Raw genomic sequence first — 26,462 nt, 5'->3', positions numbered from 1 at the left:
CACCAGCAGTGTAGGAGGATTCCCCTTTCCCACAGCCTCGCCAACATTTGTTGTTGTTTGTCTTTTGGGTGGCAGCCATCCTTACTGGTGTGAGGTGATACCTCATTGTAGTTTTAATTTGCATTTCTCTGATCATTAGCGATGTGGAGCATCTTTTCATGTGTCTGTTGGCCATCTGTATTTCTTTTTTGGAGAACTGTCTGTTCAGTTCCTCTGCCCATTTTTTAATTGGGTTATTTGTTTTTTGTTTGTTGAGGCGTGTGAGCTCTTCATATATTCTCGACGTCAAGCCTTTATCGGATGTGTCATTTTCAAAGATATTCTCACATACTGTAGGGTTCCTTTTTGTTCTATTGATGGTGTCTTTTGCTGTACAGAAGCTTTTCAGCTTAATATAGTCCCACTTATTCATTTTTGCTGTTGTTTTCCTTGCCCGGGGAGATATGTTCAATAAGAGGCCACTCATGTTTATGTCTAAGAGGTTTTTGCCTATGTTTTCTTCCAAGAGTTTAATGGTTTCATGGCTTACGTTCAGGTCTTTGATCCATTTTGAGTTTACTTTTGTATATGGGGTTAGACAATGGTCCAGTTTCATTCTCCTACATGTAGCTGTCCAGTTTTGCCAGCACCACCTGTTGAAGAGACTGTCATTTCGCCCTTGTATGTCCATGGCTCCTTTATCAAATATTAATTGACCATATATGTCTGGGTTAATGTCTGGATTGTCTAGTCTGTTCCATTGGTCTGTGGCTCTGCTCTTGTGCCAGTACCAAATTGTCTTGATTACTATGGCTTTATAGTAGAGCTTGAAGTTGGGGAGTGAGATCCCCCCTACTTTATTCTTCTTTCTCAGGATTGCTTTGGCTATTCGGGGTCTTTGGTGTTTCCATATGAATTTTTGAATTATTTGTTCCAGTTCATTGAAGAATGTTGCTGATAGTTTCATAGGGATTGCATCAAATCTGTATATTGCTTTGGGCAGGATGGCCATTTTGACGATATTAATTCTTCCTAGCCACGAGCATGGGATGAGTTTCCATCTGTTAGTGTCCCCTCTAATTTCTCTTAAGAGTGACTTGTAGTTTTCAGAGTATAAGTCTTTCACTTTTTTGGTTAGGTTTATTCCTAGGTATTTTATTTTTTTTGATGCAAATGTGAATGGAGTTGTTTTCCTGATTTTTCTTTCTGTTGGTTCATTGTTAGTATATAGGAAAGCCACAGATTTCTGTGTGTTGATTTTGTATCCTGCAACTTTGCTGTATTCCAATATCAGTTCTAGTAGTATTGGGGTGGAGTCTTTAGGGTTTTTTATGTACAGTATCATGTCATCTGCAAATAGTGACAGTTTAACTTCTTCTTTACCAATCTGGATTCCTTGTATTTCTTTGTTTTGTCTGATTGCCGTGGCCAGGACCTCCAGTACTATGTTAAATAACAGTGGAGAGAGTGGGCATCCCTGTCTAGTTCCCGATCTCAGAGGAAATGCTTTCAGCTTCTCGCTGTTCAATATAATGTTGGCTGTCGGTTTATCATAGATGGCCTTTATTATGTTGAGGTACTTGCCCTCTATTCCCATTTTGCTGAGAGTTTTTAACATGAATGGATGTTGAACTTTGTCAAATGCTTTTTCAGCATCTATGGAGATGATCATGTGGTTTTTGTCTTTCTTTTTGTTGATGTGGTGGATGATGTTGATGGACTTTCGAATGTTGTACCATCCTTGCATCCCTGGGATGAATCCCACTTGGTCATGGTGTATGATCCTTTTGATGTATTTTTGAATTCGGTTTGCTAATATTCTGTTGAGTATTTTTGCATCTACGTTCATCAGGGATATTGGTCTGTAGTTTTCTTTTTTGGTGGGGTCTTTGCCTGGTTTTGGTATTAGGGTGATGTTAGCTTCATAGAATGAGTTTGGGAGTATCCCCTCCTCCTCTATTTTTTGGAAAACTTTAAGGAGAATGGGTATTATGTCTTCTCTGTATGTCTGATAAAATTCTGAGGTAAATCCATCTGGCTCGGGGGTTTTGTTCTTTGGTAGTTTTTTGATTACCGCTTCAATTTCGTTGCTGGTAATTGGTCTGTTTAGATTTTCTGTTTCTTCCTGGGTCAATCTTGGAAGGTTGTATTTTTCTAGGAAGTTGTCCATTTCTCCTAGGTTTCCCAGCTTGTTAGCATATAGGTTTTCATAGTATTCTCCAATAATTCTTTGCATTTCCGTGGGTCCGTCGTGATTTTTCCTTTCTCGTTTCTGATACTGTTGATTTGTGTTGACTCTCTTTTCTTCTTAATAAGTCTGGCTAGAGGCTTATCTATTTTGTTTATTTTCTTGAAGAACCAGCTCTTGGTTTCATTGATTTTTGCTATTGTTTTATTCTTCTCAATTTTATTTATTTCTTCTCTGATCTTTATTATGTCCCTCCTTCTGCTGACCTTAGGCCTCATCTGTTCTTCTTTTTCCAATTTCGATAATTGTGACATTAGACCATTCATTTGGGATTGCTCTTCCTTTTTTAAATATGCTTGGATTGCTATATACTTTCCTCTGAAGACTGCTTTTGCTGTGTCCCACAGAAGTTGGGGCTTAGTGTTGTTGTTGTCATTTGTTTCCATATATTGCTGGATCTCCATTTTGATTTGGTCATTGATCCATTGATTATTTAGGAGCGTGTTGTTAAGCCTCCATGTGTTTGTGAGCCTTTTTGCTTTCTTTGTACAGTTTATTTCTAGTTTTATGCCTTTGTGGTCTGAAAAGTTGGTTGGTAGGATTTCAATCTTTTGGAATTTTCTGAGGTTCTTTTTGTGGCCTAGTATGTGGTCTATTCTGGAGAATGTTCCATGTGCACTTGAGAAGAATGTATATCCTGTTGCTTTTGGATGTAGAGTTCTATAGATGTCTATTAGGTCCATCTGCTCTACTGTGTTGTTCAGTGCTTCCGTGTCCTTACTTATTTTCTGCCCAGTGGATCTATCCTTTGGGGTGAGTGGTGTGTTGAAGTCTCCTAGAATGAATGCATTGCAGTCTATATCCCCCTTTAGTTCTGTTAGTATTTGTTTCACATATGCTGGTGCTCCTGTGTTGGGTGCATATATATTTAGAATGGTTATATCCTCTTGTTGGACTGAGCCCTTTATCATTATGTAGTGTCCTTCTTTATCTCTTTTTACTTTCTTTGTTTTGAAGTCTATTTTGTCTGATATTAGTACTGCAACCCCTGCTTTCTTCTCACTGTTGTTTGCTTGAAATATGTTTTTCCATCCCTTGACTTTTAGTCTGTACATGTCTTTGGGTTTGAGGTGAGTTTCTTGTAAGCAGCATATAGATGGGTCTTGCTTTTTTATCCATTCTGTTACTCTGTGTCTTTTGATTGGTGCATTCAACCCATTAACATTTAGGGTGACTATTGAAAGATATGTACTTATTGCCATTGCAGGCTTTAAATTCGTGGTTACCAAAGGTTCAAGGTTAGCCTCTTTAGTATCTTACTGCCTAACTTAGCTCGCTTATTGAGCTGTTATATACACTGTCTGGAGATTCTCTTCTTCTCTCCCTTCTTGTTCCTCCTCCTCGATTCTTCATATGTTGGGTGTTTTGTTGTGTGCTCTTTCTAGGAGTGCTCCCATCTAGAGCAGTCCCTGTAAGATGTTCTGTAGAGGTGGTTTGTGGGAAGCAAATTCCCTCAGCTTTTGTTTGTCTGGGAATTGTTTAATCCCACCGTCATATTTGAATGATAGTCGTGCTGGATACAGTATCCTTGGTTCAAGGCCCTTCTGTTTCATTGTATTAAATATATCATGCCATTCTCTTCTGGCCTGTAGGGTTTCTGTTGAGAAATCTGATGTTAGCCTGATGGGTTTCCCTTTATAGGTGACCTTTTTCTCTCTAGCTGCCTTTAACACTCTTTCCTTGTCCTTGATCTTTGCCATTTTAATTATTATGTGTCTTGGTGTTGTCCTTCTTGGATCCTTTCTGTTGGGGGTTCTGTGTATTTCCGTGGTCTGTTCGATTATTTCCTCCCCCAGTTTGGGGAAGTTTTCAGCAATTATTTCTTCTAAGATACTTCCCATCTCTTTTCCTCTCTCTTCTTCTTCTGGGACCCCTATAATACGGATATTGTTCCTTTTGGATTGGTCACACAGTTCTCTTAATATTGTTTCATTCCTGGAGATCCTTTTGTCTCTCTCTATGTCAGCTTCTATGCGTTCCTGTTCTCTGATTTCAATTCCATCAATGGCCTCTTGCATTCTATCCATTCTGCTTATAAACCCTTCCAGAGTTTGTTTCATTTCTGCGATCTCCTTTCTGGCATCTGTGATCTCCCTCCGGACTTCATCCCATTTCTCTTGCGTATTTCTCTGCATCTCTGTCAGCATGTTTATGATTCTTATTTTGAATTCTTTGTCAGGAAGACTGGTTAGGTCTGTCTCCTTCTCTGGTGTTGTCTCTGTGATCTTTGTCTGCCTGTAGCTTTGCCTTTTCATGGTGATAGGAATAGTCTGCAGAGCTGGGGCGAGTGACGGCTGGAAGGACTTCCTTTCTTGTTGGTTTGTGGCCCTCCTCTCCTGGGAGAACAGCGGCCTCTAGTGGCTTGTGCTGCGCAGCTGCGCGCAGACAGGGTTTCTGCTTCCTGCCCGGCTGCTATGGAGTTAATCTCCGCTGTTGCTGTGGGCGTGGCCTGGCTCGGGCAGCTGCTCCAAAGTGGTGGAGTCGCGTTGGAGCAGGAGCGGCTGGGAGGCTATTTATCTCCGTAAGGGGCCCCCCTGCTCCCTGCAGCCCAGGGGTTAGGGTGCCCAGAGATCCCCGGATTCCCTACCTCTGGATTAAGTGATCCGCCCTGCCCCTTTAAGACTTCCAAAAAGCACCCACCAAAACAAAACAATGACCACCAAAAAAAAAAAAAAAAGAAAAAAATTTTTTAATTAAAAAAAAAGAAAATTTTTTTTTAATTAAAAAAAAAAAGGTGGTCGCTCGTTTTACTTTATTCTCCGGTGCCAGCCTCAGGCCTCTGCTCACTGGTCTTGCTGCCCTGTTTCCCTAGTATTGGGGTCCCTATCCCTTTAAGACTTCCAAAAAGCGCTCCCCAAAACAAAACAGCAGAAAAGCAAAAAAAGAAAAAAGAAAATGGTCGCGCGCTTTTCTTATGTCCTCTGTGGCCCAGCCTCCAGTGCCTGCTCACTGTTCTTGCTGCCCTGTTTTCCCAGTATCGAGGGCCCTGCACTCTGGCCCGGATGGCTGGGGCTGGGTGTTCGGCAGCCCTGGGCTCCGTCTCCCTCCCGCTCTGCCTGCTCTTCTCCCGCCGGGAGCTGGGGGGATGGGCGCTCGGCTCCCGCGGGGCCGGGGCTTGTATCTTACCCCCTTCACGAGGCGCTGGGTTCTCGCAGGTGCGCATGTGGTCTGGATATTGTCCTGTGTCCTCTGGTCTTTATTCTAGGAAGGGTTGTCTTTGTTATATTTTCATAGATATATGTTGTTTTGGGAAGAGATTTCCGCTGCTCTACTCACGCCGCCATCTTCCCAAGGTCAAGTTGATGCTTTTTTAAGCCAAGGAAGAGAATGCATCAGACCAGAATCACATTCAGCATTCAATCAGGAAAGTATGAACCACAAGAAATGAAAATGTCTTCACTGTCACCTGCAATTCCTGAGAAAGTGTTAGGAATAGAACCATCTTAATGTTCTAATGCACAGATGGACTGTTAAGTACGTGGTGGAATATCTGGGAAACAGGGTAGTGTATCTTAATTCAATAAGAGAATTACATTAAGCAGGAAAATCTTAACCCCTGAAACTATAATTTATGGCTTTTAAAAAAAGTGAAGTGCAATCTTAACTCTTACATTGGACTGTAGGTAGGACACTTTTTTCTGAGCCTTGTCCAAACCAAGTCCTTTTTTTTTTTTAATAGTTATGTGTCAGAGTGTCAATGAAGTATTTCCTGTACATTTCTAATGAAATTTGAGGTAGTGATTATATTTTTTGATCCAGTGGACATGAGCATATCTTATATTTTTGTAACTCCTGTGTAAGGCACATACACGCCAGATACTCAGTACATACTTTGTGATCATTTTGTGATCGATCGTTGTCACAGAACAAATTAATGTTAGAGCTGGGCATTCTGTGTTCCATGTCAGCATTTATGTTAGACTATGCAATCACCAATAAAAATTACTTGATCGTAAAAAAGCAAATTATATTAACCTAAGAGTTTATGTGAGAATTTTGTGGCTTAACATTTAGTAACATTTTCAAGATCTAAAAATTAACCATCTTTTTGCTTGAGATAAATGTAGCCATAATAACCTTGGTGAGTTACCATACAAAAGTTGCGTTTTCACACTGACTTTTTTCATAACAACTTTAATGAATGAATCTTCATCAGCTTGGAGTGCTGGGACATTCTGACATCCATTCATTGCTATTACTGCTTTCTCAATGAACTCTGAAATGTGAGTATTAAATTTGGCAATAGTGAACTGCAAAGGAGTGGGAGTTTTGTCAAAGATAGTGATTTAAGTACAACTGGGGATAAAACCAAAATAAGGACTATTTTCTGGTGTTAATTACTACTGTAACTAACTGCATTGAAACTTTCAGGAATGCTTAACATGTATGAATCAAAGAGTCATTATGTCCCCCTAGTATCATAAAAAACAAATATAAAATCATATTACTCCCCTGCATGAAATCTTCCAATGGTTTTCCAAATGACTTAGGATAAATTCCAAACTCCTTACTATGGCCATGCAGACTCTAAGTGATGTAATCTAGTCCCTGTCTATGTCTCTTACCTCGTCTTCTGCTTTCAAGGGGCCTCTGCCATTTGCTCTTCAAATATGCCATACTTATGCTGTCTAAGGACCTTTGTACTTCTCTTCCTCAGCCTAGAATCCTCTTTCTCTGCATCCTGCTTATCCCCTGTTCCTTAGTATCAGCTTCAATGCTGCCTCCCCAGAGAGTCCTCCCCGAACCACCCAATCTGAATTTATATTCCTGCACACACATGCACGTGTGCACACACGCATGCACACACACACACACACACACTCATTCACTCTATCACACTGCTAGGTTTTTATCAAGGTACTTAAATTTTTCAGAGACTAGGTTTGATATTTCCACCCATGGCAGCTGTCTCTGGGGCCACATGTCACATCCCCTTGGCCCATTCAGATTTCAGTTGCAGCTGCGATAGACTATTCCTTGCAAGCTCACACTCACCTCCCTTAGTAGCCACGCTTCTCCAGTTGTCGCCTTCCTTTCTGCCCCAAGGCTGTCTCTGGCCCCACAGGCGCCTGCTCTGCTCAAGCAGGAGCACAGCCAGTCACAGCCAGTCGGAGATGGGAACCAGTGAACAAGCGCTCCCGTCTTCCAGTCTTCAGGTGGACCTGACTGAGAGGACTTTTGTAACTTCTTAAGAAATTCCAGCAGGAATCAAGCCCCTGTTTCTACAGCAGCAACCTTAATATTGAATGTTTCTCTTTTCCCATCTCATACTTTCCTCCCCTTCATTCCTGTTTCCTAGGATCACCTCCAAATCTACTATCAGTAATCAGTACTCAAGACCTTGTCACATGCTCTGCTTTTAGGGGAACCCTAATTAAGACATATCTTAAGTGATATAAGACTCATAACAGCTTTATCATTTTTTGTATTTCTTTATTTATAATGCCTAGCAAAGGGCTTAGCATATAGTGAGTGCCATGTAAATCACAAAATTTACATATGTATATGTATATACTTACTGAAAGAATTATAGGCAAGAGTAAAGGTTATGGGTGAATTTAGGGAGAAAGTAGTATTCAAAAAGTGGTGATCAGAGGGAAAAAATGCAGAGGATATAGGATAGTATGAGCATGAATAATACCAAGTGAACATAGAGAAGATAGAAATTGCTGGAAAGTTCTAAGACATTTAATTAGATACGAGAGGATTCAGGATTAGAAAAATCTGGAAATCCTCTATTACATGTTGATCATCATCTCAGAGTAGTCAAATAATGTTATTGTCCTACTTTTAGTTTTTTGAACACTGAAAATTCTATTTTGGGGGGAATTTCAAAGCTTGATTTATGTGATAGAAGGATGATGTCAACCTAAGTATTTGATTTGCTAACTAGCATACATTTTTTAAAAGGGGTATAGGGACTTCTGTTTACAGCTCTGCCAGAGTAACCAGTACCAGACTTGTCCCACCATAAACAAGGAGACAGTGTACATGAGCCAAGTGATCTCAGTAATTGGACACAGGGACCACGGGATTGTGAACTTTGAGAGAATGAAAACACATAAGTTAAGCCCTATACGTGCCCTGACTTTCTGTTCGGAGACACTTACCAGCTGGCAGGTTGCTGGAGGCAAAGCAAGAGGGCAGTTTTGCTGAACAGAAAAGTCTGAGGTCAAGGTTAGGGGTGGCTGAACTGACTGCAATTAGCAGGAAAGGGTACTTGATAGAGGAAGCTGCCTGGGGAGGAGGGCAAGCTGGGAGAAACTCCTGCACGGCTGACCCATTAAAGAAGACACCGGCAGTAATGCAGTCCGGACAAGGTTGGAGTTCCACTCCAGCCACAGTGAAGAGATCTCACCGAATACCTCAGACATTCAGTTTCAATTTTAGAGAGGCCAAATCTTACAAGTATGCACCATACTCCAGAGTAAGAGCCACACTCTAGGAATAAAGCAAAATAAAAATAGATCCAAACTAACAAAGAATAATACTAAGCTTAACAGGATCAAAAGGATCCACAAGTAATTAGTTGCCAGAACAAAACTCAGCACCCTATGAAGGAAGTCAGCATAATCTGGGCTCCCTACAAGGTATCCTACATATCCAATAAAATGTAGAGTTTTGAAAATAATTACACTGATAAAACCCTAGTTAAACGGGTTAAGAAAAGAAGAGAGGATCAAGATTACCAATAGCAGGAGTGACACAGGAAATATCTTACAGATCCCTGACATTAGAAAGATAATCAGGGAATTTGATAAACACCTTTATGCTAATACACATAATGACTTAAAAAATGAACAAATTCCTTAAATAACACAGTTTACAAAGCCAGACCCAAGAAGAAACAGATCATCTAAAATGGCAGGAAATACAAAGTCAAAATTATTCCTATAGGAATACTAGGAACTTCTTTGCCTTTTCTATATTTAGCCTCTTACGAGTGAATTTTTCCATAGGCTTGTGATGTTGCAACAGACTGAATACAGAGCCAAAAGGGAAAACAAGCTGCCTTCTGTTAAGCTGTACATGAAAGACACTGGTAAAAATGTGAAACAATGCCTCTCTTCTCACAAAATATTGTTTTTGAAAGTATACTTATTTTTCAGAAAAATATTTATTATAAATTACTATTTTTTTAATAAGTTGATAAACATTTTAAATTTTCCTATTTTAATTTTTTATACAGCATATGGATAAAGGTAATCCACATAAATAAAAGTTCTTTGGGGACTCATTAATTTTTAAAAATTTAAACAGATCTTGAAGACAAAATGCATACCATCAATTTAAAAAAATCTGATGTAAGCTCTTTCAGAAAATAAAGGTAGAAAACTTCCAAATTTGTTCTGTGAGGTCAGTGTAACACTGATACCAAAACTTAACAAGTTATTACAAGAAATATACAGACCAATATTCCTTATGGACAGAGAGTAATCTTTTAAAAATATCAGTGAATTAAATACAGCAATAATTAGAGAGGATATAGATCATGAACAAGTGGTTCTATCCAAGGAATTCAAGGTTGGTATAATAATTGAAAATCAATCAATATAATTCACCATATTAACAGAAAAAATATGGCTATAAAATAAATGACCATTGAAAAAATGCTGAAAAAGGCATTTCATGAAATTCAACATCCATTCCTAATAAAAGCTGTCTGCAAAGTAGTATTTGAAGGGAACTTCATCAATCTGATAAAAGCCATCTACAAAAAAAGCTACAGTTAACATTACACTCAATGGCAAAAGGTTGACCTCTTTTCCCTTAATATCAGGACTAATGTAAAGATGGTTTCCTTCACCATTTCTATTCAGCATTATGCCAGAGGTCTTAGTATATCAATAGACAAATAAAAAGTGAATTATACAAAAAGCAAAAAGAGAAGTGAAGATACTAAATTGGAGAGGAAGAAATCAAATTGTCTTTATTTTCATGGAACATAATTTTTATATGCCAAATCCTCAAGAATTTGCCAAACAATAATAGAACTAATAAATGAATTAATCAAAGCCACAGAGTACAAGGTTAATATACAAAATTTAATTGTATTTCTATATATTAGAAGCCAAGAGTTGGAAAAGGAAATTTTTAAAATACCAATTATAATAGCATCCTACCTGAAACACTTAATAAAACCTCTGTACTAGAACTCATATATACATCTATAGAACATTCCAACCAACAGCAACAGAATATACATTCTTTCCAAGTGCACATGGAAAAGTCTTCAGGATCACTCATATGGTAGGCCATAAAACAAACTTCAATAAATTAAAAAATATAGAGACAAGGTCAAGTATGTTCTCCAAATATAGAAGGAATGAAATTAGAAGCCAATAACTTGAGAAATATGCAAATATACTGAAATTCAGCCACATGGTCCTAAATAACAAGTCACAGAAGATTTCAAAAGGAAGACTGGAAAATACTTTGACATTACTGAAAATTTAGACATGACAAACTAAAACATACAGAATAGAGCGAAATCAGTTTTTAAAAGGAAATTGATAGCTGTTAACTGTCTATGTCAAGAAGGAAGAAATATTCAAGTCAATAACCTACCTTGTACTTAAGACACTGGGGGAAAATCTTACTAATCTAAGCATGCAGAAGGAAGAAGTACTAAAGATTAAAGTGTAAATTAATGAAATAGAGAATAGAAAAACAATAGAGAAAATCACTGAAAGCAAAAGCTGGTATTTTTTTTTTAAAGAATAGCAAAATTGACAAACCTTTACCTAGATTAACTAAGAGGACAAAAGGGAAGACTCAAACTACCAGAATGAAAGAAAGGACATTTCTACCAACCTTACAAAAATAAAAAAGAATATAAATGAATACTAAGAACAATTGTACTATAAACAATTGCATGCAAATAAATGAACTTAGGTGAGATGGATAAATTCCTAGGGAAACACAAACTACTGTTACTGATTTATGAAGAAATAGACAATCTTAATAGACCTATAAATAACAAAGTGATTGAATTAGTAATAAAAAAAAGCTACCCAGAAGGAAAATTCTTAGCCCAAATGACTTCACCGTTGATTTCTACCATGCACTTAAAGAACAATTAATACCAATTCTTTGCAAACTTCCAAAAGTTAGAAAAGGAGGAAATACGTTCTATCTCATTCTATTTGTCCAGTATTACCATGACACCAAAGCTAGGCAAACATCACAAGAAAACTATAGAACATTATCTCTTATGAATATAAATGCAAAAATCCTCAACAAAATACTAGCAAACCAAATATAGCAATGTGTTAAAAGGATTATAAATCATGACAAAGTGGGATCAATCCCAAGAATGCAATGTTGGTTTAACATTGAAAAATAAGTTAAGGTAATGCATCATATCAATAGAATAAAAACAATTACATGATCATCTCAATAGATTCAGATGAAGCATTTGACAATATCCAATATGCATTCATGATTTAAAACAAAACACTAAACAAACTAAGAATAGAAGGCAACTTCTTCGATCTGATAAAAAACAACTACAAAGAGCTTACAGCTAATATCATACTTAAAATAAAAGACTAGATTCTTTCCCCTTAACAACTGGAAGAAGAAATAAACCATTTCTATTCAACACTGTGTTGGAGTTTCTAGTCATAGCAATTGGGCAAGAACAAGAAATAAAAAGCATCTAGATCTGAAAGGAAGAAATGAAACTATCTCAGGTGACATGATTCTCTATATAGAAAAGTCCTAGGAATCTACTAATAAACTATTAGAACTAATAAATGAAGTCATCAGTGTTGTAGGATATAAGATCAATATAGAAAGTTCAACTACATTTATATACACTTCCAATGAAAAATAAAAATAAAATGAAATTAATAAAATAATCACATTTATAATAGCATCAAAAAGAATAAAATTAAAATAGTAATAAATTTAACATAGAAATGAAATTTTTAACCCCTAAAAACTTCAAAATATTGCTGAAAAAATTTAATGAATTAAACAAATGGAAAAATATTCCATGTTCATGGACTGGAAAATACAACATTGCTTAGGTGGCAATATTCCATAAACTGATCTACAGATTCAACTCAATCCCTACTAGAATCCCAGCTGATATCTTTATAGAAATTAATAAAATGCTTCTAAAATTCACATGGAATTCCAATGGTCTTAGAATAGCCAAAACAATTTTGAAATAGAAGAACAAAGTGGTAGGATTCATGCTTCCCAACTTTAAACATAGTACAAAGCAATGATAATCAAGACAATGTAATACTAGAATAAAAACAGACTTAGACAAATGGAATAAAGTTGAATGTATAGAAGTAAAACTATGTGTACATGGTCAACTGAGTTTCTACTAGGGTACCAAGATCATTTAGTAGCCAAAGAATAGTCTTTTCAACAAATAATGCTAGACAACTGGATACCCACATACAAAAGAATGTAGTTGAACCTCTTCTTTAAACCATATTTTTAAAAATGCTGCAAAATGAATCAAGCACCTAAATTTAAAAACTAAGATAAGAAACTCTTAAAAGAAAATCTAGAAGTAAATCTTCATGCATTAGGGAGTAAAAACCTTGGGTTAGGCAAAGTCATTTTAGATATGACACTAAACATACAAGCAACAAAAGAAAAAAACAGATACAACTTTTGTGCATTAAAGTACACTATCAAGAAAGTAAAATGCATGTCTAAAGAATGGGAAAAAGTATTTGTCAAACACGTATCTTGATGAAGGACTGATACTTAGAATATATAAACAACTCTTACAACTCTAATAATAAAAAGAAAACCCAATTTAAAGATGAGCAAAGGACCTGAATAGACATTTCTCCAAAGATATAAAAATGACTAAAAGTCATTGAAAAAATGTTCATCAATATCAGAGAAAAGCAAATCAAAACCACAGTGAGATACCACTTCACATCCACTAGGATGGCTAGAATCAAAAAGTCAGCTAATGACAAGGGTGGGGAGAATATGGAAAAATTGGAACCCTCATATACTGCTGGTGGGGATAGAATGGTGCACCCACTTTGGGAAATAGTCTGACAGTTTCTCCAGTGGTTTAATGTACAGTTGTGACATGACCCAGCAGTTCCACTCCTTACATATATACTCAAAGGAAAGGAAAACATATATCCACAAAAAACCTTGTACATTGATGTTTATAGCAGCATTATTTATAAAAGCTAGAAGATGGAAATATCCCAAATGCTCATCAGCTGATGAATGGATAAACCAAAAGCGGTATATCCATACAATGTAATATTATTTGGCCATAAAAAGGAATGAACTACTCATACATGCTACAACATGGATAAACCTTAAAAACATTATCCTAGGTGAAAAAAGTCAGTCACAAAAGACTACATATTGTATGAATCCATTTATATGAAATATACAGAATAGGCAAATTTATAGAGACAAAAAGCAGTTGTTGCTTAGGGCTGGGGAGGTGGGAGATTTGGTGGGTGATATCTAAAAGGGTAAGTGCTTCTTTTGAGGTGATAATGTTCTACAGTAGGCCATGGGGATAGTTGCATAAATCTGTGAATAAGCAAAAACCACTGAGCTGTATACTTTAAATGTGTAAATTCATGGTATGTGAATTACATCTCAAAGCTATTTTTAGAAAAGGAATGGATATTATCTTTTGCACTTATGACACAAATAAAATAAATCCACTTGTTTTGAAATTAAATGTCAGATGTCATTATTATTATCTCAAGACTAAAAATGATTGTTTGGTACTAAATAGGGGAAATAAGGGAACAAAAATTACCAAATAGCCTAACCAAACAGAATTCAGTCTCCTAAAACATTAGGGCAGGAGGGAAACTTGGAGAGAACCTCTAAGACCAGGGATAACTTCAGATGAGGACTCTGGGACATAGGCAGCAAAATGCCAAACATCACATAATAAATTTAGGGCATAAGTGACTATGGAACTTTTATTATTAATCCCCTGTCCTAGTGTAATAAGTAGTGAGGCTAGGAAGAAAATGTACACCAGTGAGGCCCCAGGTGTAACTGAATTTTCACATATTCTCTAAGTAGTAGGAACTGGAGAATCCCGGCTCCACCCAGAGATGGCAACACAACTCAGCCCCTCCTGACAGTTGAAAGGTAGGATTGCAGTGCCATTGTTACTTCACTTACAGAATGACCAACAGACTCTAGAAATCCAGATTCCTATATGAAATCTCCTGATTTTTACATTTAAACAAATGTAATGATACACATAAGATGTTGGTTTTGATCTAGAGTCAGAGTCTAGCTGCTTTGACCTCTGGAAGTTTTTTTCTTTAGACCTTGCCCAGGATCTTTCCCTCTACTTGAATTATCTCAGCAAACTAGTAAGATTTGATTTCGGTCTCAGTGTCATCATGGGAGTGATAAGAAAGGTAGAGGACACATTCTAGAATGACATACCCAAAGACTGTTTATCAGTGATTCAATATTACTTAAAAGGGAAGACTTGGTTATTTAGATAGCTATTACTTAGGATCCCATAAAGGTCAATTTTTCTGTTTTCCCCCAATGGTACATACTTATTAAATGAGTGGGCACCAAGGAGTTATTTGGGAAGAACCAGATTCCTACTCAGTCTTGTTTTTCTCAATCAGTTTAATTCCTTGGAGTCAGTATGCTGATTTACTTGTGGAAAAGTCTCTTGCAGACATCAGAAATTTTTTTTTCCATTTAAATAGGTATGTATAAACATGAGTTATTACTATTAGTTCTTGCACGGAATATGGATACCCACAACCACATAAGCCAATGCAGCTTTATCTGCCACCAGGCAGATTAGGATGCATAGAACTGCTAATATTTCAGAAAACATTTCAAGGAGACTGGAAATTTCTCATGAAATCAGAGAAATAATTCTCTAATATGTGAATGGATCTGTTACTAAGAAAACTAGGACTTAAAATTAGTAAAGGAGATACAAGAAAGAGAAATAGAACTTTCATTTTACATTAATCGTGTTATTTTCAGCCTCAGAGTAGGTGAAATTCCTCTGCATTTATTCTTGAGCATCAACCCCTATGCGACAGGGCGGCTGGGAAGCTGGAGAGTGCTAAGTGCTAAGCAGAAACAAAGGAATCTGTCATAATCCTTTATTTCATGGAATTCATTGCAGGCATGTGCTGTCCACCAAGTAAAGGTTGATTTTATAAACTCATCTTTTAAAGACAAAAATCCCCTTTGAAATAAGAAAATATTCTTTGGTTCTGTTTCTTTGGGGGGAAAAATGCCTCTAGCTTATGATAAATTCCTGTATTGCACAGTGTTTTATAAATCCAGCCAATTTCTGGCCTCTAAAAATTTTTTTTAGTAACTTCCTGAGTCCATTCCCTTGAATACGTAGATTTGCCTGACTCAGTCAAAAATGTCATCAATCAGGATTGTGCAGTAAATAATAGTGTAGAGATTGTTCCCTGAGCAACAGTGAATGATTGTCCCAACACACAGCATTCAGGATTATTAGATGAGAAATAAAGAGTTATGGTAAAGTGAATTCTGCCTACAGCTGCAGGCAGGTGACTCCAGCTTGCTACTGGCAGGAAGCATGTCATGGGGAAATGGCTGAAGCACCATGAATATGAAGTGCGCATTGATTTTATTCAACAGTATAAGTGAATATAAAAATGACCAGCATATGGCCCTTGCCTTTGAAAGGCTCAGCTGTTTACATATCATGAGAGCCAGAGCTCATAAAACATAATGAAAGATGTTCTCTAAATTTTTTTTGACTTTGAAGTTCATTTGAAGATGTTTTTTTACCATAACATACAAATTTTATCAGCATGTTTATATATCACTTGTGAAGTTCCTTCAAATAAATTAGGTCTGTAAAATTCCAGTTATCACAGTTTCTCCCCTGTCCCCAAATATGGTCTTGTCCACTAGGCAAACTTTGAATCAACCTTCAAAATTCAGCTTTGTCACTTCCCTTGATTTTGTTTCTTTTCCTTTACCCAGGAGGATGAATTGCTCCCCAGCTGGTGCCTGCAAGAATAGTAATAGCAATAGCAGTAATAGTTCACAGTGATGAAGGGCTTTCTACACACCAAGGACTGTTCTAAGAGGTAGGTTATTAAATTTTTGAGAAACTCAATGAGGTAGGGATTGGTCTTGTGCCTATTTTACGTTTGAGGAAAAGGAGGCACAGAGAAGTTATATATGTTGCCCAGGATCACACAGCAAGTAACTGGCAGAGCTGCAATAGAGACCCAGTAGACTGCATGCTTTACCATTGCCTGCATACTTCCTTTTGTTAGCACTCATATACATCCATCAATCACATAGTGTTAAGCGAGTGTTTGGGAGTTCATTTCACTGTAGACTGTTCTCTGTAAGAATAGGGCTGTGCCTTACTGATTTTTGAGTGCCCAGAGCCCAGCAAATCTGAAGAAATATGGTTGTTTGGGCCACAGTATAGATATGCCTTTTGCTGTCCTTGGCTATGTTTTAGCTCTTTTCATTCTTTTTAAATCAGTACATTATTGATGCAAAGTACTTTTTTTTAACAACTACCATTCAAGATATATCCTGTACTAAACAGTACTTCACTGAGAATTTATCTCCATTCACCCAGAATGAAAGGGCAGGGGTCTTCCTTACTCTTAGTGCCATGAGCTCTGTGTAGAAAACCAGCTACCCCAAGGCTGCTATGCTGGAGGCTCCGTGAGAAAGCACTTTGTTCCCAGCTGAACCCACCTCTCCAGCCATCTGATCAAGGCACTGGATGAATGAAGGATTCCTGGACCAGTTCATTGACTAGTTGAATACTTAATTTGATTCATAAAATTGACTAGTTGAGTGACTTAATTTAATGCTCTGCTGTAGCCATCTTGGAATTCATTTTTTTAATTTTGGTATCATTAATCTACAATTACAGAAAGAACATTATGTTTACTAGGCTCCCCCCTTCACCAAGTCCCCCCCACATACCCCTTCAAGTCACTGTCCATCTGCGTAGTAAGATGCTGTAAAATCACTACTTGTCTTCTCTGTGTTGCGCAGCCCTCCCCGTGTCCCCCACGCACTGTACATGCTAATCGTAATGCCCCCTTTCTTTTTCCCCACCCTTATCCCTCCCTTCCCACCCATCCTCCCCAGTCCCTTTCCCTTTGGTAACTGTTAGTCCATTCTTGGGTTCTGTGATTCTGCTGCTGTTTTGTTCCCTCAGTTTTTCCTTTGTTCTTATACTCCACAGGTGAGTGAAATCATTTGGTACTTGTCCTTCTCTGCTTGGCTTATTTCACTGAGCATAATACCCTCTAGCTCCATCCATGTTGTTGCGAATGGTAGGATCTGTTTTTTTCTTATGGCTGTGTAATATTTCATTGAGTATATGTACCACATCTTCTTTATCCATTCATCTACTGATGGACATTTAGGTTGCTTCCATATCTTGGCTATTGTAAACAGTGCAGCGATAAACATAAGGATAAGGGTGCATCTGTCTTTTTCAAACTGGAGTGCTGCATTCTAAGGGTAAATTCCTAGAAGTGGAATTCCTGGGTCAAATGGTATTTCTATTTTGAGCATTCTGAGAAGCCTCCATACTGCTTTCCACAATGGTTGAACTAATTTACATTCCCACCAGCAGTGTAGGAGGGTTTCCCTGTCTCCACAACCTCGCCAACATTTGTTGTTGTTTGTCTTTTCAATGATGGCGATCCTTACTGGTGTGAGGTGATATCTCATTGTGGTTTTAATTTGCATTTCTCTGATGATTAGCGATGTGGAGCATCTTTTCATGTGCCTGTTGGCCATCTGAATTTCTTCTTTAGAGAACTGTCTATTCAGCTCCTCTGCCCATTTCTTAATTGGATTATATGCTTTTTGTTTGTTGAGGCATGTGAGCTCTTTATATGTTTTGGATGTCAGTCCTTTATCGGATCTGTCATTTATGAATATGTTCTCCCATACTGTAGGATACCTTTTTGTTCTATTGATGGTGTCCTTTGCTGTACAGAAGCTTTTTAGCTTGATAAAGTCCCACTTCTTCATTTTTGCCTTTGTTTCCCTTGCCCGGGGAGATAAGTTCATGAAGAAGTCACTCATGTTTATGTCCATGAGATTTTTGCCTATGTTTTTTTCTAAGAGTTTTATGGTTTCATGACTTACATTCAGGTCTTTGATCCATTTGGAGTTTACTTTTGTGTTTGGGGTTAGACAGTGATCTGGTTTCATTCTCTTACATGTAGTTGTCCTGTTTTGCCAGCACCATCTGTTGAAGAGACTGTCATTTCCCCATTGTATGTCCATGGCTCCTTTATCAAATATTAATTGGCCAGATATGTTTGGGTTAATGTCTGGAGTCTCTAATCTGTTCCACTGGTCTGTGGCTCTGTTCTTGTGCCAGTACCAAATTGTCTTGATTACTGTGGCTTTGTAGTAGAGCTTGAAGTTAGGGAGCGAGATCCCCCCCCACGTTATTTTTCCTTCTCAGGATTGCATTGGCTATTCGGGGTCTTTGACGGTTTCATATGAATTTTTGAACTATTTGTTCCAGTTCATTGAAGAATGTTGCTGGTAGTTTCATAGGGATTGCATCAAATCTGTATATTACTTTGGGCAGGACGGCCATTTTGACGATATTAATTCTTCCTAGCCAGGAGCATGGGATGAGTTTCCATTTGTTAGTGTCCTCTTTAATTTCTCTTAAGAGTGTCTTATAGTTTCCAGGGTATAGGTCTTTCACTTCCTTGGTTAGGTTTATTCCTAGGTATTTTATTCTTTTTGATGCTATTGTGGATGGAATTGTTTTCCTGATTTCTCTTTCTGTTGGTTCAATGTTAGTGTATAGGAAAGCCACAGATTTCTGTGTGTTAATTTTGTATCCTGCAACTTTGCTGTATTCCGATATTAGTTCTAGTAGTTTTGCAGTGGAGTCTTTAGGGTTTTTATGTACAATATCATGTCATCTGCAAATAGTGACAGTTTGACTTCTTTACCAATCTGGATTCCTTGTATTTCTTTGTTTTGTCTGATTGCCGTGGCTAGGACCTCCAGTACCACGTTGAATAACAGTGGGGAGAGTGGGCATCCCTGTCTTGTTCCTGATCTCAGAGGAAAAGCTTTCAGCCTCTCACTGTTCAGTATGATGTTAGCTATGGGTTTATCATATATGGCCTTTATTATGTTGAGGTACTTGCCCTCTATGCCCATTTTGAGAGTTTTTATCATGAATGGATGTTGAATTTTGTCAAATGCTTTTTCAGCATCTATGGAGATGATCATGCAGTTTTTGTCCTTTTTGTTGATGTGATGGATGATGTTGATGGATTTTCAAATGTTGTACCATCCTTGCATCCCTGGGATGAATCCCACTTGGTCATGGTGTATGATCCTCTTGGTGTATTTTTGAATTCGGTTTGCTAATATTTTGTCAAGTATTTTTGCATCTACATTCATGAGGGATATTGGTCTGTAGTTTTCTTTCTTGGTGGGGTCTTTGCCTGGTTTTGGTATTAGGGTGATGTTGGCTTCATAGAATGAGTTTGGGAGTATTCCCTCCTCTTCTATTTTTTGGAAAACTTTAAGGAGAATGGGTGTTATGTCTTCTTTGTATGTTTGATAAAATTCCAAGGTAAATCCATCTGGCCCGGGGGTTTTGTTCTTTGGTAGTTTTTTGATTACCGATTCAATTTCGTTGCTGGTAATTGGTCTGTTTAGATTTTCTGTTTCTTTCTGGGTCAGTCTTGGAAGGTTGTATTTTTCTAGGAAGTTGTCCATTTCTCCTAGGTTTCCCAGCTTGTTAGCATATAGGTTTTCATAGTATTCTCTAATAATTCTTTGCATTTCTGTGGGGTCCATCGTGATTTTTCCTTTCTCGTTTCTAATTCTGTTGATGTGTGTTGACTCTCTTTTTCTCTTAATGTCTGGCTAGAGGCTAATCTATTTTGTTTATTTTCTCGAAGAACCAGCTCTTGGTTTCATTGATTTTTTCTAGTGTTTTATTCTTCTCAATTTTATTTATTTCTTCTCTGATCTTTGTTATGTTCCTCCGTCTGCTGACCTTAGGCCTCATTTGTTCTTCTTTTTCCAATTTCGATAATTGTGACATTAGACTATTCATTTGGGATTGTTCTTCCTTCTTTAAATATGCCTGGATTGCTATATACTTTCCTCTTAAGACTGCTTTTACTGCATCCCACAGAAGTTGGGGCTTTGTGTTATTGTTGTCATTTGTTTCCATATATTGCTGGATCTCCATTTTAATTTGTTCATTGATCCATTGATTATTTAGGAGCATATTGTTAAGCCTCCATGTGTTTGTGAGCATTTTTGCTTTCTTTGTGCAATTTATATCTAGTTTTATACCTTTGTGGTCTGAAAAGTTGGTTGGTAGGATTTCAATCTTTTGGAATTTACTGAGGTTGTTTTTGTGGTCTAGTATGTGGTCTATTCTGGAGAATGTTCCATGTGCACTTGAGAAGAATGTGTATCCTGTTTCTTTTAGATGTAGAGTTCTACAGATGTGTATTAGGTCCATCTGTTCTAGCGTGTTGTTCAGTGCCTCTGTGTCCTTACTTATTTTCTGTTTGGTGGATCTGTCCTTTGGGGTAAGTGGTGTGTTAAAGTCTCCCAAAATGAATGCATTGCATTCTCTTTCCTCCTTTAATTCTGTTAGTATTTGTTTCACATATATTGCTCCTGGGTGCACATAGGTTTATAGTAGTTATATCCTCTTGTTGGACTGAGCCCTTTATCATTATGTAATGTCCTTTTTTATCTATTGTTACTTTCTTTGTTTTGAAGTCTATTTTGTCTGATACTAGTACTGCAACCCCTGCTTTCTTCTCTCTGTTGTTTGCCTGAAATATGTTTTTCCATCCCTTGACTTGTAGTCTGTGCATGTCTTTGGGTTTGAGGTGAGTTTCTTGTAAGCAGCATATAGATGGGTCTTGCTTTTTTATCCATTCTATTACTTTGTGTCTTTTGATTGGTACATTCAGTCCATTTAGATTTAGGGTAACTATTGAAAGATATGTACTTATTGCCATTGCAGGCTTTAGAATTGTGGTTATGAAAGTTTCAAGGTTAGCTTGTTTACTACCTTACTATCTGACCTCACTCGCTTATTGAGCTGTTATAAACACAGTCTGATGATTATTTCTTTCCCTTTTTTCCTCCTCCTCCCTTCTTCATATGTTGGGTGTTTTGTTGTGTGCTCTTTTTAGGAGTGTTCCCATCTAGAGCAGTCCCTGTACGATGCCCTGTAGAGGTGGTTTGTGGGAGGCAAATTCCCTCAGCTTTTGCTTGTCTGGGAATTGTTTAATCCCTCCTTCATATTTAAATGATAATCGTGCTGGATACAGTATCCTTGGTTCAAGGCCCTTCTGTTTCATTGCATTAAGTATATCATGCCATTCTCTTCTGGCCTGTAAGGTTTCTGTTGAGAAGTCTGATGATAGCCTGATGGGTTTTCCTTTGTAGGTGACCTTTTTACTCTCTCTGGCTGCCTTTAATACTCTGTCCCTGTCCTTGATCTTTGCCATTTTAATTATTATGTGTCTTGGTGTTGTCCTCCTTGGGTCCCTTCTGTTGGGAGTTCTGTGTACCTCTGTGGTCTGAGCAACTATTTCCTCCCCCAGTTTGGGGAAGTTCTCAGCAATTATTTCTTCAAAGACACTTTCTATCCCTTTTTCTCTCTCTTCTTCCTCTGGTACCCCTATAATGCAGATATTGTTCCTTTTGGATTGGTCACACAGTTCTCTTAATATTGTTTCATTCCTGGAGATCCTTTTATCTCTCTCTGCATCAGCTTCTATGCGTTCCTGTTCTCTGGTTTGTATTCCATCAATGGCCTCTTGCATCTTATCCATTCTGCTTATAAATCCTTCCAGAGATTGTTTCACTTCTGTAATCTCCCTCTGGACATCTGTGATCTTCCTCCGGACGTCTGTAATCTCCCTCTGGACTTCATCCCTTAACTCTTGCATATTTTTCTGCAGCTCTGTCAGCATGTTTATGATTTTTATTTTGAATTCTTTTTCAGGGAGACTGGTTTGGTCTGCCTCGGCAGATCCTTTCTCAGGTGTAACTATCTTGGTCTGGACCAGATTTTTTTGCCTTTTCATGGTGATTGCAGTGGCTGTAGGCAGGTTGCGGGTGTGTCCGCTGGGAGAAGAAAGTCCTTTCCTGCTTGCTGGATGCCTTGCCCTTCTCTGCTGCCTGTGACAGCTACCTGCACTCCTGGAGCAGCCACCGGGTTAATCTCTTAAGCTGCTGTGGGCGGGGTGTCCGTCAGAGCAGCGCAGAGCCTTGCGGGGAGTGGCAGGCACACCAGGTGCACTCCTCCGTGCTAGCGGTGACCCTGCGGGGCAGCTGTGCATCAACAGCGGCCTTTGGGTCTGGCCCGGGCGGCTGTGCGTTGGGCTGGGATTCCGGTTGGCTCCTGGGACCGTGCCTGCTCCCTCTGGCTCTGCTGCCCGTGCACGCGGGGCTTTTCCACGCAGGCTTCTACCGGGCTCTGGCTTCACTGCTGCCGGTGCACGTGAGCCATGACCGGGACGTTCGGTTGTGCCGCTGCGGGCTAGCCCTGTGGTGCACGGATCTGCTCTCGGTTCCTTCTAGCACTTCCGCCCCCGGCGCGCGCTCCCACTCTCCTGCCACTGGGCCCATGTGCCGAGTTCCGCGCCAGTTGGAGGAACGACTGGCAGGCTGCCTAGTCCTGTGAGGGGCTTCAGAGCTGCACTGCCTACATTTAGGGCGCCTAAGTTTCCCCGGTATTTCCAGCTGCTGGGACAACTTTGTCCAGCTATGGGGTCCCTGTCTCTTTAAGACTTGCAGAAAGCACTCGCTTTTCTTTTGTCTGAGAGGTGCCAGTTGCGGGGACCTGCCCACAGGTTTTGCTTTTCTGTTTCTCTAATATCCAGCACCCCATGCACCTTGTGTCTGCGTTCCAGCTGCGGATTTCTAGAGCTGGTTGTTTAGCAGTCCTGGGCTTTCACTCCCTCCCCATTCTGACTCCTTTCTTCCTGCCAGGTTTTGGGGTGGGGGAGTGTTCAGGTCCCGCCTGGCCGTGGCTTGTATCTTACCCCCTTCGTGTGATGCTGAGTTCTCACAGATGTAGATGTATCCTGGCTATTGTACTGCATCCACTGGTGTCTCTTTTAGGAATAGTTGTATTCATTGTATTTTCATAAATATATATGTTTGGGGAGGAGATTTCCTCTGAAATACTCAAGCTGCCATCTTCCCGTGATCCTCCTGTGTTGGAATTCATTTTTTAACAAGGGGCCCCTCATTTTCATTTTACATTGGACACAACAAATTGTTTAGACGATACTAATTACATCATTGGATTACATTTCACTATATATTCTTTGAAATTGCTCCAATCTCTCATTCATTGCTCTTACCTCCTTACCATGATTGTTGTGTGTGTCTTCAAGGCAGATCAAATGTCTTCCTTGACCTCCCACAACCCCTCGGTTGTTTTAGGTATAGGTACCCAAACACTGTGTTCTGAAAGAGTTAACATAGAAGTGAAAAGGACATTTCTATTATGTATAGCCCTTAACAGAGAACATTCAATGGGGTCACATAGGAGCTAATAAGTGTATTTACCTACTGTAACTCCAGGGTGGGGGGTGGGGGTGGGGGTGGGTGGAAATCTGAACCCAGCCTGGGGCAAGATACCTTAGAAACCAATATCAGTCAAAGGGAGAAATAAAGTGGGAGAAGCCCTTTTATTGTTAACAAGCAGTTGTCTACTTCTGCTCTCCTGTGTCTCTCCAGACCAGCAGCAAAAAGGGACCCCACCCAGCCTCTCTGGTCCAGATATGCTCTTGCCCCCCCTCATAATTACCCATTGATATGGAAATGGACTGCTTCTCTCCACACCTTGGAGACACCTACTGATACGGAGATGCACTAAAGCCAGGTGAGAGATTCTCAACATACTGCAATTTTACCCACACATACTGCTTAGGTCCACTCTCTGCTTAGGTCTCCTGGTGGCTCTTTGGTGTCAGTTGAGCAGAGGGTCAATGCAAGCAAAAACCAGGTGTAAACTCAGTGTACAAACAGGGCTTTTGCTTTCTCTCTACTCTCTTTCCCTTACAGCCCCAATTGGCAAGTTTTATTACTGTGTATGTTCAAATCAAGCCAGCTGATTTAGTTATCTGGAAAGTGACTATGCAGAGTGGTGTTACAAGTGAGTTCACAAGAAATACCAGTCTAAAAGATGCGGAAGTGAGTTTGTTGCCTTGATTATCTTACCTTGTAACAACAACACTAAAAAAAAATTCTTATAAAAAATTAACAGTATCATGAACAGAATTATTGTCAGAAATGTTAACAGAAAAGAATGAGAGAAATGTAAACTGAAATTACAGAATTAAAGGAAGCGGGGGAAAGACGAGATACGTTGTTACATAAGTACAAGAACAAAGTTTCAGTGTCACTGTAAAATCAGTTTGCCTGAAACACTGATATAAACAGTATCAATCTCTTTTTAACTTTAACTTCTTGCCAAATAAATAGGCAATAACAAGTGGGGTATGTGCTTTAGAGATCAGTTCCTGGCACACTGTGGAATATTTCTTTTGGTAGGTAAGGTTAAGGAGGTCACTGGCTATTATTTCCTGGTATTCTACAAACATTTGTGAATGAATGAAGGGATTGCATAACTTTCAGGGAGCTAAGACATATTACCAAAGGACTTACTATCTAAGAGATCTGATTGTAGCGTAAAGGGATTCATTCTGTTCTTCATTTATTCCCTTACTAAACATTCAAAAGCCTGCTCTCTGTACCTGGAAATAGTCCAGGCGCTGAAAGAAATGCTGAAACAGAAATATGATTCTATGCCTTTCATGCACTTCAGATGATGAAAATAATTTTCTCCTTGTAATTTTCACATTCACAGACACCTCACAGAGGACAGTTAAACCCAACCGGCAATGAAAATTAGTAACATCTGCTATTCATGTTTTTACTTATTCACAAGTCACTGTTTACCAAATTTATTCAACGACCTTCCCATGCCCAACCAGACAAAAGCACTCTTTGTCCTTGCTAAAGGAGTGATCCACTCCAGCATTTAAAAAGCAATACACCATTTTACTCCAGTGAGATTACAGGGTAGGTTATAATGACAAAGAAGCACTTTGTGCAAATATTTGAAGAGTATCACCTGTTGAAACTTGTAATGCTATTGCTCTGAGACTCTTCAGCAGTCAAGATTTAAACTTTCCTCCAATCACATGAGAGCTGATGTGAGCACTGCCAAGAAAACAATGATGAGATCCTCTGTCCCCAAAACCCAGACACTTCTGAACCCAGATTCAGGGAGAAACAGCTCTCCACTCCAGCAGCTGAGGCGTGTTGTGTCAACAAGACGGAATGTGCCTGATGTCACTTTGCAGTGTACACTGGACCCCAGGCCATGGCGGGATGGCTATGCGTGTGGTTCCCAGGCAGTAATGGCAGTGCCCTAGCACGGTGTTCGGACAGGAAATAAATTTGAAGCTACTGATAGATGTGTGGCCATTTAGACGTGTTCAGTGACTGCTCTTGTTCAGATCCTGTTGGTTAACTAAAGCAAGGGTTGAAATCTTTTTTTTTCTTTGAAAAACAATTATATATATAATTAGATATTCTGGGCAAGACAAGTTCAAGAGAAAAGAACCATTCACAGGGGTCGTGGTGTGAAGATTGTCTTTGGAATTCCAGCTGTTCTGGCAGAGGGAGGGCCACAGGCTGGGGTTTTTTCCTTTATTCACTCTGTCCAGCCTGCTCCCACCAGCAGGTTCAGAAACAGAGATGTTGCTGATTTTAAGGGAAATGGCTTATATTCCTTTCGTTCATAACTGACAACTGTGTGGGAAACAGGGAGGAGATCAGAGAAAACGCTGGAGATAATCACAGTGATAAAATAATGGAAAGGGTAAAAAAATCATTGAATTTATTTTAAATAAATGATAAAATGAATAGAAAAAAAACCCCAGATCTTATTGCTTCTTCTTTCAGGTCCCTTACATTAATAGAAAGAAGAGAGAGGTGGAAGTCCAAGCATAATATTGTATTTCTATCAGCTATCTATTTTGATCCTCTTCTATGATTCACCTTGTCAGATCCCAAGGACTTCTTTGCCTTTAGATGTAGACAAGAGCAAGTTTTCATTCATTTTCCCATGTTTTCGTGAATTTTTAAAAGATAGCTGAGTTATGAGTCATTGCCCAGCTCTTTGGCATCATTGTACCAAAGGCACGTAACA

At 38.8% G+C, this 26,462-nt stretch overlaps 1 protein-coding gene across 1 annotated transcript in view; it reads right to left on the bottom strand.

Annotated features, from left to right (window-relative positions):
* Window positions 1-5,931: 5,931 nt before the first annotated feature.
* LOC130684532 (tigger transposable element-derived protein 1-like) overlaps window positions 5,932-26,462 on the bottom strand; it is a 169,838-nt gene continuing 149,307 nt past the window's right edge. The window contains exon 3 of the mRNA XM_057505494.1: window positions 5,932-7,393. Within this exon, the coding sequence (XP_057361477.1) occupies window positions 7,380-7,393 (14 nt within the window). The 3' untranslated portion in view covers window positions 5,932-7,379. The remainder of the gene's footprint in view (window positions 7,394-26,462) is intronic.

This window comes from Manis pentadactyla, chromosome 8, assembly GCF_030020395.1.
Source record: "Manis pentadactyla isolate mManPen7 chromosome 8, mManPen7.hap1, whole genome shotgun sequence".
NCBI lineage: Eukaryota > Metazoa > Chordata > Mammalia > Pholidota > Manidae > Manis > Manis pentadactyla.
Note: the sequence above shows the minus strand (reverse complement) of the source record. Positions and strands in the feature narration are given on the sequence as shown.